Source organism: Mirounga leonina, unplaced genomic scaffold, assembly GCF_011800145.1.
Source record: "Mirounga leonina isolate KUSES-001 unplaced genomic scaffold, KU_Mleo_1.0 Mir_93, whole genome shotgun sequence".
NCBI classification, from domain to species: domain Eukaryota; kingdom Metazoa; phylum Chordata; class Mammalia; order Carnivora; family Phocidae; genus Mirounga; species Mirounga leonina.
The window spans coordinates 39,685,730-39,704,762 of NW_023270854.1; the positions used below are offsets into that span (position 1 = coordinate 39,685,730).

The window sequence follows — 19,033 nt, forward strand, 5'->3', positions numbered from 1 at the left end:
AATGGATTAAAGACTTGAATGTAAGACTTGATACCATAAAACTTCTAGAAGAAAACATAGGCAGTGAGCTCTTTGACATTCATTGATCTTACCAGTATTTTGGGGGGTCTTCTCAGGCAAGGGCAACAAAAACTAAAACGGGATCACATCAAACTAGAAAGCTGTTGCACAGTGAAGGAGACCATCAGCAAAACAAAAAGACATCCTACTGAATGGGAGAAGGTATTTGCAAATCATGCATCAAAAATATATAGAGAACTTACACAATTTAATATAAAAAATTAAAAAATGGACAGGGGATCTAAATCCACATTTTTCAAAAGACCTACAGATGACCAACAGGCACATGAAAGGATGCTCAGCATCACTAATCAGGGAAATGCAAATCAAAACTACAATGAGATATTACCTCAAATTTGTCACATTGGCTATTATCAAAGACAAAATAATAAGTGTTGGTGAGGTAGTAGAGAAAAAGGAACCCACATACACTTGGTGGAAATGTGAATTGGTACAGCCACTTTACGGAAAACAGTGTACAAGTTCCTCAAAAAACTAAATAGAACTACCATACGATCCAGCAGTTCCAATTCTGGGTATTTACCTGAAGAAAACAAAACCACCATATACACTCCTATGTTCATTGCAGTAGTATTTACAATAGCCAAGATATGGAGGCAACCTAGGTGTCCCATCTATCAGGATAAAGAAAATGCGGCATGTGTGTGCACAGGCACACACACACAGATGTTACTCAGCCATAAAAAAGAATGAAATTGTGTCATTTGTGATAACACGGATGGACCTAGAGGGTATTATGCCAAGTAAAATAAGACACAGAAAGACCATATTTTTTCACCTATACGTGGAATCTGAAAAAACAAAACAGAAACAGACTCATAGACACAAGGCAGAAGCTGCTGGTTATCAGAGTGGGGAGGGGGTTGGGGGTGCGGGTGAAACAGGTGAAGGGGATTAAGAGGTACAAACTTTCTAAAGTAAGTCATGGGGATGTAATCTATAGCATAGGGAATATAGTCAGTAATATTACAATAGCTTTTTATGACGACACGGTAACTAGATTTATCAAAGGGATCATTTCATAGTGTATACAAATACTGAGTCAATATGATTTATCCCTGAAACTCCTCGGACATTGTATTTCAGTTGTACTTAAAAAAAAAAAAAAAAGAAATTTAAGAGGTAATATTAAAAAAGAGTAGTAGTAAAGGGGACTTAACATTGAAATGTAAAAAGCTCTATTGTGGAGGGCCTTCAGTGCCTGGTGAAAGTTTGGGGTTTACTTGATAGGGGATCAGTTGCTTTGAAACCACTGTCAGAGAAGGGGCATAATCAGGACATTGCTACCTGAAAATTATTTTCATGTGCTATACTGATGAGTTTGGTGAGCAGACATGCCTAGAGTCTGAGAGACCGTTAGTTTCCTTCCAAACTGAGAAGAAAGAATTTGAAATGAAGTTATGCTAACTAGATAATTTTACTGCATTGTATTCTTTGTTTTTGTTTTAGAGTACAAATGGTCACGAGAGCAATTAGGTTTTAAAAGCTTTGTTTGGAATTAGAGAATCATAACACATGGAGAGGTTCTTCCATTAAATTTGCAATTTTGTATTTCTTCAGTCACAGAATATTGAGACACACTGCAGTTATTTGTACCAGCCGATCTTTGAATGTACGAGCTACTGTCTGCAGAAGTAATTCTCTTGAAGATGAGGAGGGCCGAGGGGGCAATATGCTAGTCTTTGTGGATGTGGAAAATACCAATACAGTAAGTTGGTTTAAAACTAAATTTTATTTTTAATTATATTAAAGTGTTTCCTTTGTTTTTAGGGAAGGATTTTTTCCCCCACAAGTTAGCGTAAGGTAGGAATTTAGGAATGTTCATCTACAACAGTGTGAAAACATCTTAATTTTCCATTAACTTTGTAATTTTTTTTATGTATATATATTTAAGATTTTATTTATTTATTTGTCATATAGAGGGGGTGCACAAGCAGGGGGAGCAGCAGGCCAAGGGAGAGGGAGAAGCAGGCTCCCCACTGAGCAGGGGGAGCCCGATGCGGGACTCGATCCCAGGACCCTGAGATCATGACCTGAGCCGAAGGCAGACACTTAACTATCTGAGCCACCCAGGCATCCCTAACTTCGTAATTTTAAGTCTAAAAGGGACCTGGTGGCATTAATATATTCGTATGATATATAGCCCCATATGTGAGTAATTCAGTACCACAGAGATCTAATAAAGTGCTTTCTAGTCTCACCATTGAGAATCTATTGATATAACTAAATTTACAAAGTTGTGTTAGGATTTCACATTCCATATTAACTTGATAACCTTCACTTACACATTTCTGAGAGTATCATTTTCTTCATATAAAGCATTTCAAACATTTTACCATTCCTGTATAAATACTCTAAATATAAAAATGAATATTAAAGAAGAATTGAGATCTCATGATTAAAATAAGATCTTAGCTTCAGGTTGATTTAGTTCAAATACTTACTTGAAGTGTTATTCTGAATGTCCTTTGCTTTTGGCTTCATAAACTTGTAAGGTTGCTTCTTTTTAAGATATTTGGGGTTTATATGCTAATACTTTGCTGATCTTCAACGAAAGTAACATTTGTAAAAATAAGATTTTAAGATTTTATTATTATTTAAAGATTTTATTTATTTGTCAGAGAGAGAGAGCACACAAGCAGGGGGAGCTGCAGGCAGAGCGAGAAGCAGGCTCCCCGCTGAGCAAGGAGCCCGATGTGGGACTCGATCCCAGGATCCTGGGATCATGACCTGAGCCGAAGGCAGATGCTTAACCAACTGAGCCACCTAGGCGTCCCTAAAATTTTAAGATTTTAATAATTTCAGGAGAATAAAAAATTATGTACAGTTTAACTTTATGTGCATTGGCTGTATATTGGGATTCTGATTTGTTTTTGTTGTTTGTTTTTGCCTTAGTGAGAATGAGATATCTCAGAAAGATTAGAAGAAATGAAAATGCTACAGTTTTGATTCAAAATTGACAACAAGGGGTGCCTGGGTGGTGCAGTCGGTTAAGCCTCTGACTCTTGATTTAGGCTCAGGCTCTGCTCTCAGGCTCCAAGCTCAGGGCAGAGTCTGCTTAAGTTTCTCTTTCTCTCTCTCTGCCCCTCCCCTCCGTGCTTGCACACGCACTCTCTGTCTCTTCTCTCTAAAAATAGATAAAAAAAAAATGGATAACAAATACTGTTTGGTCTAGTAAATACCACCAGTAACTCATTATGATAGGTTCTAATAACTGAATACCTTTCAGTATTTTAAAATTTGCCACTGGTGTACATTATAGTTAGATACAGTTTTTGGATAGAATGTTGACTTCTCTGTTTTAAGAACGTTTAAGGAGAGGGTGCCTGGATGGCTCAGTCAGTTAAATGTCTGACTCTTGATCTCAGCTCAGGTCTTGATCTCAGGTGGTGAGCTCAAGCCTGGCATTGGGCTCCATGCTGGGTGTGGAGCCTACTTAAAAGAAAAAAAAAAGAATGTTTAAGGAAGGATTTAAATAACTTAAGCTTTCTGAAATGTATATTGTTTATTTCAAAATAAAAATTTCATCTTATGTTAGTCAGTACTTTGGTAGCAGTGTCAGAATATTGTTTTCATTAGAACACTCTAAGTTTGTGCTCCTAAATCCTGAACGACTCTTCTTTCTTTTCGATAGAGTGAAGCAGGTGTTAAGGAATTTCATATAGTACAAGTATCAAGTAGTAGCAAACACTGGAAGTTACAGAAATCTGTAAATCTCTCTGAAAACAAAGGTTTGTGACTTTTTCCTTCTTCATAGTGAATTCTCACGTCTTCATTGCTTGATTTTTTTTTTCAGAGTAGTACTATAATATCATAAGATTGTTGGCACCTTTTTAATAATTAACTTTAAAGCATTCAATTGTGTTTTCATTAGTGTATTTGTGAATCAAATTACCTTTCTTAATTCATTCTTTCCCATTTTTTATTTCCTTCCACATCTTTCTGTCTGCATTTTCTTTAATCAATTGGAAAATCAGTGCCTGAGTACAGGATCACTTTCAAAATTTCAAACAATGCAGAAACACATAGACTAGAATATGGAAGGTTCTTTTTGTTTTCTTTGCTGTTTTTCTGTGTATAATGATACCTCTGTAGTGACTGACTTTTCCATGTATTTCCATACCTAGATAACGCTCAAACAGAAGAATATACATACTTGTGATATATATTGACAAATTGGTTTCCAGAATATTTCTATCAATTTATTATCCTGGCAGTAATATGAGAATGCCAAGTGTTTGTAAGAGTGTAATGAAGCTAGCAAAATGATATTTGCTCTTTCTGGAGGATTGTACAGTATGTTTCAAAAAATATAAAAATGTTTAATCTCTTCTTTAGTCTTGGTAATCCTTATTTTTGGAATTTATACAAAGGAATTAATTCAGAATACATGAAAATCCATACATTGAAAACAGAGCAGTGTATTGCAAGTTATGTTTAGTACGGAAAAATTCAGTGTGGATTTAATGTAAATTATAACTCAGACTATTTTTTAGTCATTAAAATGTTAACATTTTTAAAATGTTTACAATACTGAGAAAATGCATCATAGACAGTATGTGCATATAATATTGATATAAATCATACATACGAAAAAATACTGAAAGGAAATGAAGAAATGATAGAGTGGTGGGATTGTGGGCTCCCTGGATCCCAGGTTCAGATCTTTTAAACTTTTCTGTTTATCTGTAATGTCACACACACATACCCCAACATGTATTTCAAGAAAATTGAATTTCATCCTTTTTAAGAGCTGAAATTTGCTTTATGGAGATGAAAAGAAAGATTTTTTCATTAAACATTATTTATAATTGTGAATTATTTTTCGGTTTGACTAAGGAAGCTTGAATGAGTAAGGTTTTACCGTGTCATAAGCAGCTAAGAAAGATCTTTGAAATTTTTTATTTTCTTTCTAGATGCCAAACTTGCCAGTAGAGAGAAGGGAAAATTTTGCTTCAAGGCAATACGATGTAAGGAAAAAGAAGGTAAATTCATTTTATTTTCACACTTTCCTAAGGGTCATTTTATATTTCATGCCAATGATATTGATTAGTTTGTTTTCCTGTTTTTCAGTTGCCACACAGTTCTCAGAAAAATATACCTTTGCAGATATCATCTTTGGAAATGAACAGGTATGCAAATGAGCACAGTAGCATTTGATTTTAAAAGTCACAGTTTTAGAATATCTGACTATTTTGGCAAAACTATTGATTTAGTAATCCCCAGAATCTTTTGTGGATGAACATGTCAACTTTGTTGGGTTTTGCAACTTATCTTCATGTTTCAAAACAGAGCAGAAATGCTATATGGATTATACCATTTTAATTAGTAAACTAACTTCCTTTTGAGAGTATCACAGGTAAAAAGTATAATCCTTGGGATTAAAAAGTGAAACCGGATTATACAAGGGAACCTATTTATTAGGGAAAGTGGTCACAGTGGAACATAAAGATGATAATCGTCTGGATTTTGGTGTATCATATGGTTCTGACATCCAAATAATAAACTTTTTTGTGATTTTAAATATGTTGTCTAGGACAGTGATAATCCAACTTAATTATTTGTAAGAATCACCTAGAGCAGTGGTTTTCAAACTTTCAGAGACTGTACATATGAGTATCTGGGGCAAGAGCAGATTCTAATTCAGTAGGCCTGGAATGGGACCTGAGAGTCTAAATTGCTGTAAGTTGGGGCACCTGGCTGGTGCAGTCAGTAGAACATGTGATTCTTGATCTTGGGGTCATGAATTAAAGCCCACATTGGGCACAGAGTTTACTTAATAAAAAATATGCATAATAAATTGTTATAAGCTCCTAGATGATGTTGAGGTTATCAGTCTGCAGACCCTATTTTTGATCTAGAAGATTTTGTAAAAATGAAGGCTTTGTCTCCTCAACTCTAAAAATTATGGCTCATTACGTCTTGGGTGGGGTTTAGGAATGTGCATTTTCAACCAGCTCTGCACATAATCAGAAGAGGTGATCTGGTGATCTGCTTTGAGAAATACTGGACCAAGGGTGTAAAATTCCATGTAGTTGTGCCCTGTTACTGTTATTATTGCTACTGTTTCAGTTACTGTTTCTTCTTTGTGTTTTTTTCTTTGATAATCCTAGACATTCTTACACTTTTGTATTTCTCTTATCATTTGCCTTCATCTGACACATTCTTTGTGGCTGTCTTTTGACTACTTGAAGAAATAGTTACTTAGAATATCTCAGTGTACCAAAAGCCCAGTAATTCCCAAACAATGTGACTTTTGGCAGCACTGTGCCTCTTGAGTGATTGAATTTAGGTTTCATGATTTCAGTTGTTTGTTCTGTTCATTTCTTTTTGAAACTTAAAATCTTTAGAGACATAATTAAGACCCTTAAGTTATATTAAGATTGTAATTTTTATTGTATTTGTTGCCAAATAATTTTGCATAGGAGTACTGAAGAAGGCAGAAACAAAGACATTTTCCCTTTTGACGAATCTGGTTGAATAAATAGAACTCACCAAGCACTACAGGTTACTGAGAAACCTATAGGGACAATTGTTTACCAGAAAATAGTTCACTCTTAAAGGAGAAAACATCTATTTATTAATATTTAATAATTAACTTGAAACTTAGCATCTATGTAATATAGCCTATAATGCAGGGAATCTTAAGTATAGAGATTTTACTATGAAACACAGTATTCTGTGAAAGGAAATCCTGTAGTTCTGATTCCATTTAAAATTTTTTTAAAAATTCTTTTTTCATGTTCTCTCCCTTCAAGTATAAAAACCATATTAAGACCAGTAATTCCATTTGCATTCTGTTTCATTGGACGTTGTCTAGGGTTCTAAGTATTTGAATGAGAAATATTTCTGTTATTTTAATAGTACAAAGAATATTACTTTTCACTAATTTATTTTTTATGCATTTTCTTAGAACTACCCATTATCCTCCCTTGATACTTGGAAGGTCAAACCTAATGTCATGGCAGTGTAGTTTAATTACTTTGAGATAGTAGCTTTAAGATTCAGGGTAATGTGTACCAAATATTTTAGGTGTTTAACTGTCTTCGTGTGTTTTACAGCCTCCCTGTACTGACAAATTGACAAGAAATTATTGAATAAGCCTTTTGGTTATATAGAAATATAGAGAGAAATATAAATTTTGGTAGGGTATATTTAGTTGAAAACATTTATATAGATAAATGATTTTCTTTTAACAGATAATAAGTTCAGCAAGTCCATGTGCAGACTTCTTTTATCGAAGTTTATCTTCTGAATTAAAGAAACCACAAGCCCAGCCATCTGTGCATGCAGAAAAACAGTCAATAGAGGATGCTGTGAGATTAATTCAGAAGTGCAGTGAGGTGGATTTGAATATTGTTGTATTATGGAAGGTATGTGTTATTAAATTATTTCAGCAAGCCTTGCTTGTAGATTCTTCAGCCTTAAGCTAAAGAACAAATGTAAGCTGGTATTATATTTTTTCTGTGTAAAATTTTCGGTTTCAATATTTAAATTATTTTATAACTTTTTTTAACAATTCCATAATGACTTTTTAAATCTTTTTTTTTTAAGATTTTATTGATTTATTTGAGGGAGCGAGAAAGAGTGTACGTGCATAAGCGGGAGGAAGGGCAGAGGGAGAGAGACAAGCAGACTCCCCACTGTGCAGGGATCCTCATGCAGGGCTTGATCCCAGGACCCTGAGATCATGACCTGAGCTGAAGTCAGACACTTAACTGACTGAGCCACCCAGGCGCCCCCCAAAATGACTTTTTTTACTTAGAGAAAGAATTCATTCAAATTAGATAACTTTCTTCTTTGTTTCTACTGTTAGTTCTTAGTGGTACTGAGAACATTGTAGATATAGTAAGCTCCATGAAAACAAGTATCATTATTAAACTCTTTATTATGGGCATTTTCAAACACCAGAAAGAGAAAAAATAGCACTGTGAACCTTCAGGTACCCATTACTCAGGCTCCATAGTCATTAATATGTTGCTTTTCATTTTTCATCTATTCCAGTAGCCCCTCTCCTTTGTTTTATTTTTACCTTCCTTTATTTTTTGCTGTAGTATTTTTTTAATAACATAATATTTTATCTGTAAATGCTTCTGTATTTACTTCTAGCAGATGAGGACTCTCTTATATAACATAACCCCAGAGTATTTTTTATCTCACCCAACCAAATAACAATAATTTTGAATTATTATCTCTTTGTTGGTTTGTTTTCAGTTTTTCCAGATTATTTGAAAATATTTTAAGTTTTTATTTTTTTTAAAGATTTTATTTATTTGAGAGAGAGAGAGAGACAGAGCACAACAGGGAAGGGCAGAGGGAGAGGGAGAAGTGGACTCAACTCTGAGCAGGGAGTCTGATTCGGGACTCGATCCCAGGACCCTGAGATCATGACCTGAGCTGAAGGCAGAGGCTCCACAGACTGAGCTACCCAGGCACCCTGAAAATATTTTAAGTTTTTAAAAATCACATCCAGATAAGATCCACACATGGCAGACCAGAATGAAATGGTTTAGACTTTAGTCTTCCTTAAAGTTATTTACTATAATACAGAGGAGGCTTGTTTCTCACAGTGCACCCTTTTGTATTTTATGCATGTATTATAAGAATTTGTAATTATATATAAATTATGTTACATATAATATATAATAAAATTACATATTATTTTTTAAAAGACAGTTCTACAGTGCAATTAAGGATCTTGCCCTAGGATATTCACCTGAACAGGGTGGAAAGGTTTGATTTTATGTTGTTTGAAACAAGGGCTCACATAGAGATATGCCCATAGTAGATGATCAGTACACGTATTTTTAAATTGGTTCAGATACTCTATTCTTTTTTACTACATCATACATTTTCTAATAAACCTTTTTAAAACCAAGGTGGCATGAGTTTTTTTTTTCTTTTTTGCATGAGTTTCAATAAAATTTAAACAAAATGGTACTTTAATTGATTTAGGTGTATAATAATAAAAAGATCAGTTTCCCATTTTTAGCTTGAAATCAAATCTTCTTGAAGCTTAGGAGCAAGAGGCTTCTATTTTCAGGCTCAGTGGTATTGCCCCTTAATGCAAGCCAACCACTCATTAAATGTATACTAGACCCTTGAAGTATGTGGCTGCATTCCAGATTTCTGCCATGTAACAATTTGAAATATTTCTGAGACAAGATTTTGAGTAATGTATCTGTACTCTGTATTAATTGTTAAGTCCGCAGTTTGGCTGGGGGGAAAACAGCCCTGAATAGCAGCCCACTCCTACTAGTATTGCTGATTACATGAAGAAGAAAACTAAGCTATGATGCTCCTTGGCTAGAAAATGGAAGTTTGAATAGAATAAAGAATAGGATATTAAGTTGATTGTGGCTAGTATCTAAGATAAGTTTAGCACATACTCATTTGAGAAAGTGGTAGATTTTCTTTAGTGAAGTGTCTAGATAATGCAAAAAAGCACTGCATGAAAGGAAACTTGAAAAGTCATTTAAGTTGTGGAGTAGGAAACAGGAAGCATTAGGAGTCTTTCAGTAAAATAGGATGCAGGAGAAAAACGAAGAGCTCAGACAATGTTTTTGTGAAAAATAATTGGAAAAGGGGCACAGAACAATTCCTAACCAGTCTTAACCAAATGTAAAGGTTTGTTTTAAAAAGTTAAGTCTTTGTGCAGAGAGAAGAATACATTATAGAATTTGACAAGGCTATGGATGATTTTTGTTCAATCCCATGAGACCATTGGAAAAAACATAAGACGTGTCTCAGAACTTTACCCTGTCAGCACTCATCCTCTCAGCTGAAGGCCCACCCCAGCATGTGTTTAACTACAGCATCACTGGACTGTGTAGTAATGCACACTGAGCAGGTCCCGGCTGTCCTGTGTCTTTGTGCAGCACTGCTCCAGGTGTGATATATGGGTGGCAAAACTAGCCATGATAAAATAAGTACACAGATTGAAAATATGAAATGAAAACATTTAGAAACTTTTATAGCATTTTGCCTGAGAAATGTTATGTCTGTTGAATCTAATAGTAAAAAAATTGGGCTTGTCAAAAAATTTTTAAGCCTTTGTATTTGCATAATGTGATGATAACAGTATATCAGAGCCATTTACATATAACATTTTCTCTGGGGCAGAAGCAATTCAAGAGGGTGATGAGTTATATGCTGGAACCAGTGTTTTGATATAGATGAAATCAGCCTTTTTTTTTTTTTTTTTAAGTGTATGTACTTACGGTTAAGATATCCAAGGGTGTGACATTTTCACTTACAAGATTAATGATTGTACTCACTGATTTTGTTCTACTAGGTGATAAACCCTGAGGCATTTCAGAAGCAAGACTATGAGAAAAAATGTTTTGCCTGTGTATCGTCAGTCCAGTAACAAAAAGGCTTGTGTTAGAGCACTGCTCTTTTGGACTAGTTTCTTAAGAGCTCTAGAGAACATTGAAAAAGATTTTAAGATGTGTCCCTTAAATATTCAGGTCAACTGTGTTAAATTGAAGCAAAACAAATTTTGACAGATTCTCTGTTGATTGAATGAATAAATAAAAGTAGAAATTCTGACGCATCCATAGTGTTGATAATTGTTAAGTAGCCATTATATTTCTCCCTTCCATCAAATATTGCATTCGTTACTTTTGAGGTTACTGCCAAGAAAGGTAACATTTTTGTGCTTTGTATGTTTAGGCTTATGTAGTGGAAGATAGTAAGCAGCTTATTTTGGAAGGTCAGCATCATGTTATTCTTCACACTATAGGAAAAGAAGCCTTTTCATGTCCTCAGAAACAGGTAATAACAGAGTTTTCTTTGGGTCTTCTTGTGAACTGTGGAGTTTTTTTGTTTGGTTGGTTTTGGGGCTTTTAAAGGGGTCTGGCTCGTGCAGGCTTTTATATTGAGATTGGAGTGGGGGGGTTGGTGGCAGAAGACTAATTTAAATGAGAAATGAACATAAATTAAAATTTATTAGCATCTCGTAAGAGTATGAAGATACACTTGTGATCTTGAGGTTTCTAATAAATATTCTATACTGAATCTAGAATTCGTAGTATAAAAAGAATTAATTTGCTTGAGAGGAAGGGAAACAAGCCTATACCACTGCCGAAATCTAGGGAGGGCAAAGCATAAAATGTGAAGGATGCTCCATGGAGTGGTGCAGCAGCTGGTAATAGTGTTTAATGTGTTTTCTGATTTCTCATAAAATACTGTTTCATCTTACCAAAAAGTTCTCATAGTATATATGAACAAAATTTAAGCACATCCAGTAATTCAAGCAGTGACCTTGTATTGTGTTTATAAATACTGGATCTTAATTTCCAGCTTTCTCATTATTTTTGAAAACTTCTATTTTGAAATAATTTTCAAACTTGCAGAAAAGCTGCAAGTATAGTATAAAGGACTCTCTCATACTTTTCACCAAGGTTCACCAGTGGTTAGCATTTTACCTTCTTTGCTTTATCATTTTTTTCTCTATTTATGTATACATTGATTTTTTTTTTCTTAATTTACTCCCAAGTAAATTGCAGACATCCTTCTCTACCCCCATTTAGTTCATGAGTATTCCTAAGAATAAGGACAATCTCTTATATAATCACAGACACCATTATTAAATTCAGGAAGTTTAACATTGATGCAGTACTCATATTAGTCCATATTCAGATGTCATCAGAGGTCTCCATTATATGCTTGACAGTTTTTTTTTTCCTACCCAGGCCAGTCCAGGATCATGAGTTGCATTTGCTTGTCATGTCTCTTTAGTCTCCTTTAATCTGGGACAGTTTCTGAGCCTTGATCTGTCATTATGTCATTGACATCTTTGAGGAGCATGGGCCATTTATTTTAATGTAGAATAATACCTCTTTGGGTTTTTCTTGTGTTTCTTCATGATTAGATTAAGGTTATACATTTTTTGGCAGGAATACCACAGAAGTGATGTTTATGTCCTTGTCAGTGTATTATATCAAAAAGCACTTGATATTAATTTGTTTCATTATCAGTGAGGGATCATTTGATTAAGATGGTCTCCACCATATTTTTCTACAGTAAAGTTACTGTTTTTCCTTTCGTTTTCTAATAAGTAATTTGTGGGGAGATAATTTGGACCTATGTAAATGTCTGATTTCTTATCAAACCTATGTCCACTAGTTTTAGCATCCATTGCCAATTCTATGACTTGAATCCGTTTTTACTTCAAAGGTTACAAATGGCAATATTCCACTAGTTTTAATGAAGATATCAAATTTAACCCCAAATCTATTTCTTAATTAAAAAATTGTTTCTTCACCTTTGATTAATACAGAAGTCCCAAGTTTTAGTTGTATATAAACTTTTGATAATTTGGATCTCAAACATTGGCAAAATTAGCACTTAGAAAATGAAGAAGTGATTTCTATAAAAGTTATTCATGTTATATTTTCATTTTACATACCATGAATGGCATATCATTTTTATTTCTCTGTATTTCACCTTTGAAATATTTTTTATTCTCTTTATATGATTAACTGAGCTTGGGAGATAAGGCAGTTTCATAATACTGTGAATAATAGATTTGGAGCCCAAAGACTTTGAGATTGATGACCAAATTACTTGCATAACTTGATGATCCTTAGCTTACTACTCACTTACAAGACAAAGATAATAGTTCTTTACTCCTTGCCTCTCTTGTGTGGAACTGTCATAAGGTATGAATCAGATCCTTATTGTCAAATTACTGGACAAATATTTAGCGCTGGTTGTGAAAATACTTTTTGCTACTTTTAAGCTGGGAGAAGGGGAAACTCTTTTAAATATTCTCTCAGTAAATTAGCTCAGGCCTTTGGTATCCTTTTATGGCTATTGTTCGTGTGTTTTCTACCTAAGTGGCATATGGAAATTTATTTAGTATAGTTTAGAAGTCTCAAACAATAGCTTGGTTTTTTTGATGTTTAGAATATATTAAACAATAATACATTTTTTGGACTTTCTATTAAAGTGTAAGATAAATACAGAATAGTTGAATAGCTCATTGAATTTCACAAATTGAAGAACACTTCAGTATAACCAGGACCCAGATCAAGAAATAGAACATAAGTAGCACCCCAGAAGTTCTGCTTCTCTTCTCTTCTTTCCTCCAGAGTAAACCTTTAGTTACTTTTCTCTGACTTCTAAATCAAAAGCAAATTTAGTTCTTGCTTTTACAGCTGTATACATCAGGGATCAACAAACGTTTTCTGTCAGTAGCCAGATGATAATATTTTAGGCTGTGCTGGCCAGAAGGTCTTTGTCTTAATTACTCATCTCTGTTGTTGGAGTCCAAAAGCAACCATAAACAGTATGTAGACAAATGGATATGGCTGTTTCAATAAAACTTTCTTTACAAAAACAGGAAGCAGGCTGGGTTTGGCCCGTGGGCTATAGTTTGCCAATCCCTAGTGCAGATCAAAATCCCAACTAGGCTAGCAGGAAATTAAAAATCAAAATTTCCCTGGATGGTAAAGAAAAATGGAGAAAAATGGTTAAAAAAGATAATAATAGTAGAAAGGGGGTGATATTCTCTGTTTTCATTTAGGTGATAATGATATTTATTGAAATGTTTACAGTGTGCCTGGCACTGGCTATACTGAGACTTTTACATGCATGATTAACCTTCAGTTAATACAGATGAAGTACTGTAATCTATAATAAACACAGCAGTCTATTTTCAAAATGAAATTTTAAAGCAATTTTAGTTCTTCAACTAGTAAAACAGGTGCTATACAATTCAATGTCTATGGCTTAAGTACTAAGTAACAACCACAACAGATTTTGAAATTATTATGAACCCCTTTTTATAAATAAGGAAATTCAGTCTTAAAGTATTAAATACCTTATGTGAAGTTGCTGGAACTTAAGTCTAACTCCAGCACATAATAAATAGGGAATGAATAAATGATTCTGATCCTAGATTGTTTATCCTCAATTGTATCGCAGATGATTCTGTTAGTTTAAATAACAGCAGAAAAAGTATTGTTCTTGCTTTCCTTTATCTCAACTGGTTTTAACTTCTTTTATTTGTATATGCTATGTTTTAACAAGACAGTGTTTTTATTGTCATATATATTTTTTTCTTTTCTCAGGAGCCACCAGAAATGGAACTATTAAAATTTTTCAGGCCAGAAAACACTACAGTTCCTTTAAGACCATCCGTAGAGCAGCTTTCTAATCTCATTAAAACGAGTCTTCACTATCCAGAATCATTTAATCATCCATTTCATCAAAAAAGGTCTGAGGTTTATTTTTGTTAAAATTTTTCTACAGTGCACATGTGCGTATATACGCACACACTCTTATTTATTTATTTTAACAATGGCATTAACCCCAGTATTGAAGAAGAAATTTAGAATAATATTGAGTCTATGGAAATTGCTCTTAAATAATTTACCCTGTACTATGATTACTATATGCTGCAGCTGTGGTTAGAGGTAGATAATTGCCTTCGACACCTCAGTTGCTGCAAGTTTCCTTTTGGTGAGCATGTTTATCATTAAGTCAAAACCAAGAAAAAATTTAATTTTGGTTTTGTTTTAGACACAAATTAAATGTAAGAAATGACTATAGTATAGACTCATCAAACAGTTCAAATTTAGACAGCATTATGAAGCTTTACTAAGTGCTAAATGCTAACTTCTTGGAGAATGATGTTCAGTTGACCCTTGAACAGTGTGGTTCCCTCTATGTGGGTCTACTTATACATGATCTTTTTTGATAAATACAGTATTGTAAATGTGTTTTCTCTTAAGGATTTTCTTGATAACATTTTCTTTTCTCCAGCTTACTTTATTGTAAGAATATAAAATATAATTCATGTAACATACCAAATATGTGTTACTCGACAGTTTGTGTTATTGGTGAGGCTTTGAGTCAGCAGTAGGCTATTAGTAGTTAAGTTTCTGGGTAGTCAGAAGGTATACACAGATTTTTGGCTGTGTGGGGGTTAGCACCTCTAACCCCTTTGTTCAGGGGGCATCTGTATTTGTAATTTTGGTAAGTAGCTTGATTATATAAACTTAAAATGACACTTCAAAAAGTTGCTAGTTTGCAGGTATAAGAAAAGATGGAGAGACGTCTATTAGAACCAGTCTATAAGTAATAAGTGAAGGTATGAATTTTGGTGAAAAATTCACCCTGGATAAGGGTGGCGATGGGGTGGGATAGAGCAAAAAGAGAACAGTGACCTGCAGAACAATGACATCTGAGAGAAAAGCTAAAGAAAAAGGAATCCACAAAGAAGACTAGTTGAGAAGTAATTAGGAAGAAAAGACCAATGAGGAGAAAGTGGTATCTCAAAAATTGAGTGAGAACAGTTCAAGGAAAAAGAATGGTTTAATTGTTTAAAATGCTGCAGAAATGTCAAGTAGTAAATGGACCAGAAAATTATTTATTGGATCTGACAAGAGGTCATTAATGGTTTTTTAGAAGAATGTTACTATATAATGGGAGTGCAATCAGGGTATAATAGGTTGAGGAGAGATTGGGAGGTAAGTAAGTCAAGTGTAGTCTACTAGTGTAGACCACCCTTTCAGAAAGCTGGGCTATGAACAGGGATCCAGGAATATCCATTCAGTATTGTTTTCTTACTAGGTAAGATATGGTTATGTTTATGGTCTTGAAGGAAATGATGGGATATAGGGAGAATAACAGAATCCTTAATAGATGGAAAGATACACAGTCCAAAGAATCACAGGATTAGCTTTGGACTGCAGAAGGGATCTCCTTACTATTGAAACAGGGAGAGAAGAAAGTAGGGAGAAATTTTAACGTATTCACACATTATGGAGTGCCTCCATTTTAGGGAATATTTCTAGGAGCAAAGTAATATAGGAGATAAGAGAATAAAGGATAGAACATTTGAGAAGTAAAATTTGAGGGTAACTTCTGAGAGGAATGAGAAGAAGCTGGCTAAGGACACACAGATTGCTGGGCAAAATTAAGACCTTGACAGAGACTTAACATCAGACATATTTAAAAAGTAACTTAAATGGTGCTAACCACTTTTAAACCTTCTCTTTATTAAATATAACACACAGAAATGTGCTCAAAAACAACATGTATGACCACGGTGATTTTTTTTTTCCCACAGAGTTAACACCCAAATAACCACTTCTGTGCTATTGCTAGCATCACAGAAGCCCCCTGTGTATTCCCTCCCAGGCACTACCCCGTGTGCCCCCAGTATTGGTAGTCACTTCTTTGCTTCTCTTTATAATTTTTCCAACTAGGTATACAACTCTATATTTTGATTTGCTTGGGGCATTTTTTGAACTTCTTATAGAAGTGGAATTATAGAGTATATTCTTTTTATGTCTGGCTTCTTTCATTTAATATTATGTTAGTAATTGTTAACTATTGCACGAAGCAATAGAATTTTCATTGCCTTATGAATGTTTGAACATACCGGAACAGTTTATCTATTTATCTACTCTACTGTTGATGGACTTTTGGATTATTTTCATATTTGAGCTATTTTGAATTCTTCTGTGAATAATCTTGTGTATAATCTCCTGGTGTATGTGTGCTTGCCTTTTTTTCCAAATTCTTCCAAAGTAGTTTAACCAACTTGTACATCCCACTTAGCGGTATATGGGAATTCCCTTTGCGCCATACCTTTACCAACACTGTTGTCAGATTTTTAAAAATTTTAACCATTTAAGTTATTTATAAAACTTTTTTGTCTAGGTCTTAATGTTGCTCTAAAGTGCAGCCATAGTTGAGGAAAAAAATTTTATGTTTTATCCCTGTTGAACCTGTTTTGACCTCATGTACTTTCATGGGCAGTTTTGATTCCCTGATGTTTCTTTTTAAGCAGTTGTTCTACTTCGTTTATCAGACCCATCCTGCTTCACGTACTTCCTGAATATCTTAGATTCCACAGTGCTTCTTTTTAACCTTAGTGGTTAAAACCTTGGCTGTGCTTTAGAGGCAAGGATATTTAGGAGTTTTCCACATGATTTTATTGGGGTTAAAAAGACTCATAGAATCTAGGCAGTGTAGGGAAGTATGTGAAGCAAGACAGGTTTGATCATCACTTCACCTCCCATTCGTCTTACACATCTGTGAAGCAGGGGCACACCACCTAAATGATCAAGCTAAAGTAGAATAGTGGGTTAAAAGCAAAACATCACAGTTAAATAAAACTGTGCATGGAAGTATGTGAAAACAAGACAAGTTAGATAAGGATAAAATGCGGCCTTTTTTTTTTCCAACCCTGGCTGCACAGAATTACCTGGGGAATTTTTGAAAATCCAAATGCTCAATGCCACTTTAATCAGAATCTCTGGGAATAGAACCCAGGCATCTGTATTTTTTAAATGTCCTCACATGATACCAGCGTGTGTCCGTATCAGTCATGGTTGCCACAGTAATGCTTCATAACAAACCACTCCAGAATGCAGTAGCCTACAAGGCATTCTCACACTCATGGATCTGCAGGTCAGCTACCATTTGGCTTGAAGCTCATCTTCAAGCTGTGGGTTGGTTGGGTTCCTGTCTGTACCACATATATTTTGGGCTCAGTCCAAATGGGCAGCAGCTACTTGGATATGTCCTTCTCAGTGAGTATCTCTGGAGTACAAATGTGAACCATATTGTGAGAGCACATTTAAGACTTCTGTTTGCATCAAAGACATGAATATTCCATTGGCCAATTAGCCTCACCTTCACAATCAACAGGGATGATCCACAGTCCCCCGGTGGGAAGGGTGAAGGGAGTGAGTAACTGCTACACAGTAGTTATAGTTATACCACACTAACTGAGATTGAGAAACACTGAAATAGAGAGCCCCAAATTGATTGGTCATCCCTGTGACACTAAGAGTAGAAGTATAATTGAGTGAGAAAGCTGGAGAGATGGGAGATAATTGTCAGAGAGTGGAGTGACAGAGTATTATTTCAGAGGTAGCTATTTTAGGTCACTAAAAAAAAATCACAGTATGGTCACGGAAAGTAGATGGCTGAGTTTTGAATAGTACTAAATTTGAGAAGATGTTGAATGGGTCGTCTACTTAGTAAAGTTGTCCACATGATGACAAGACTCGGGATTAAAGAGAAGAAAGCAAATTCATGCCGAAGCTTTTAATAATTGAAGCCAATAGATGATACGGAAGAGATGCGTAGAGCAGTGGTATGCCCCTGCTTCACAGACGCAGGAGATGAATGCGAGGTGAAGCGGTGTTTCCCTCATCTTTACCTAAGATATTTCAAAATACTCATCCTTTCCCCTTCCCCCAAAGAATCTGCTGTACTGAGTTACTGTTGCTGGGTTTAGTAAGTCAGTATGAGGACATAAAAAAAGATGAAAAACTGTGGAGTAGTTTATTACAAATAAATGGGTGTTTTGACAGAGGAGATAGGAAGAAATCATCAAGGAGTGGTATTGGAACTACATTAATGATACATTCTGACCGGAGATGTGGAAGATGTTGGAAGAACAGCATCTCTTGTCAAGAGGGCTATAGAGGAAGCTGTGTACTCAGCCAAATTTCAGTTCAAGTAAGATATAGAAACATAAAGAGAAGAGATTGAGGACCTGGAGGAGTGTTCTTCATGTAATACAGAAATGTGGGAGGGGATGCGTCATGAAGAGGTTTGATTACGGCACGTAGCACACGGACCATACAGGAATAAGAAGGTGAGAAAGAATATGTGACCAGACATAACAAAGATGTGAAACATACTGAGTTTAACTGCCATAGCTTTCAAAATAAGAAGTCACATTAGACATGTTTGTGGAGCTTTTGAACATGTGCTAGGCATTATTCTCAGCACTTAGCGTATTTGATCCTACCTAATCACTATCATGAGCCCAAGATGTAGGTACAATTATTGTTCCTAGTTTACAGTTGAGAAAACTAAGATATGGAATTGTTGAGCTAATATTTAAACTTTAGTCTAACTGTAGAACCCATGCCTTTAATAATGCTAAATTTGGTGGCCGGGGGATAGTTCTCAGCAG

General features: G+C 34.9%; 1 protein-coding gene across 1 annotated transcript in view; it reads left to right on the forward strand.

Moving 5' to 3' along the window:
* TRAPPC8 (trafficking protein particle complex 8) overlaps nt 1-19,033 on the forward strand; it is an 83,475-nt gene that overhangs the window by 60,601 nt on the left and 3,841 nt on the right. Inside the window, exons 21-27 of the mRNA XM_034995974.1 lie at nt 1,642-1,789; nt 3,716-3,812; nt 4,998-5,066; nt 5,155-5,213; nt 7,281-7,454; nt 10,756-10,857; nt 14,160-14,305. Of these exons, the coding sequence (XP_034851865.1) occupies nt 1,642-1,789; nt 3,716-3,812; nt 4,998-5,066; nt 5,155-5,213; nt 7,281-7,454; nt 10,756-10,857; nt 14,160-14,305 (795 nt within the window). The remainder of the gene's footprint in view (nt 1-1,641; nt 1,790-3,715; nt 3,813-4,997; nt 5,067-5,154; nt 5,214-7,280; nt 7,455-10,755; nt 10,858-14,159; nt 14,306-19,033) is intronic.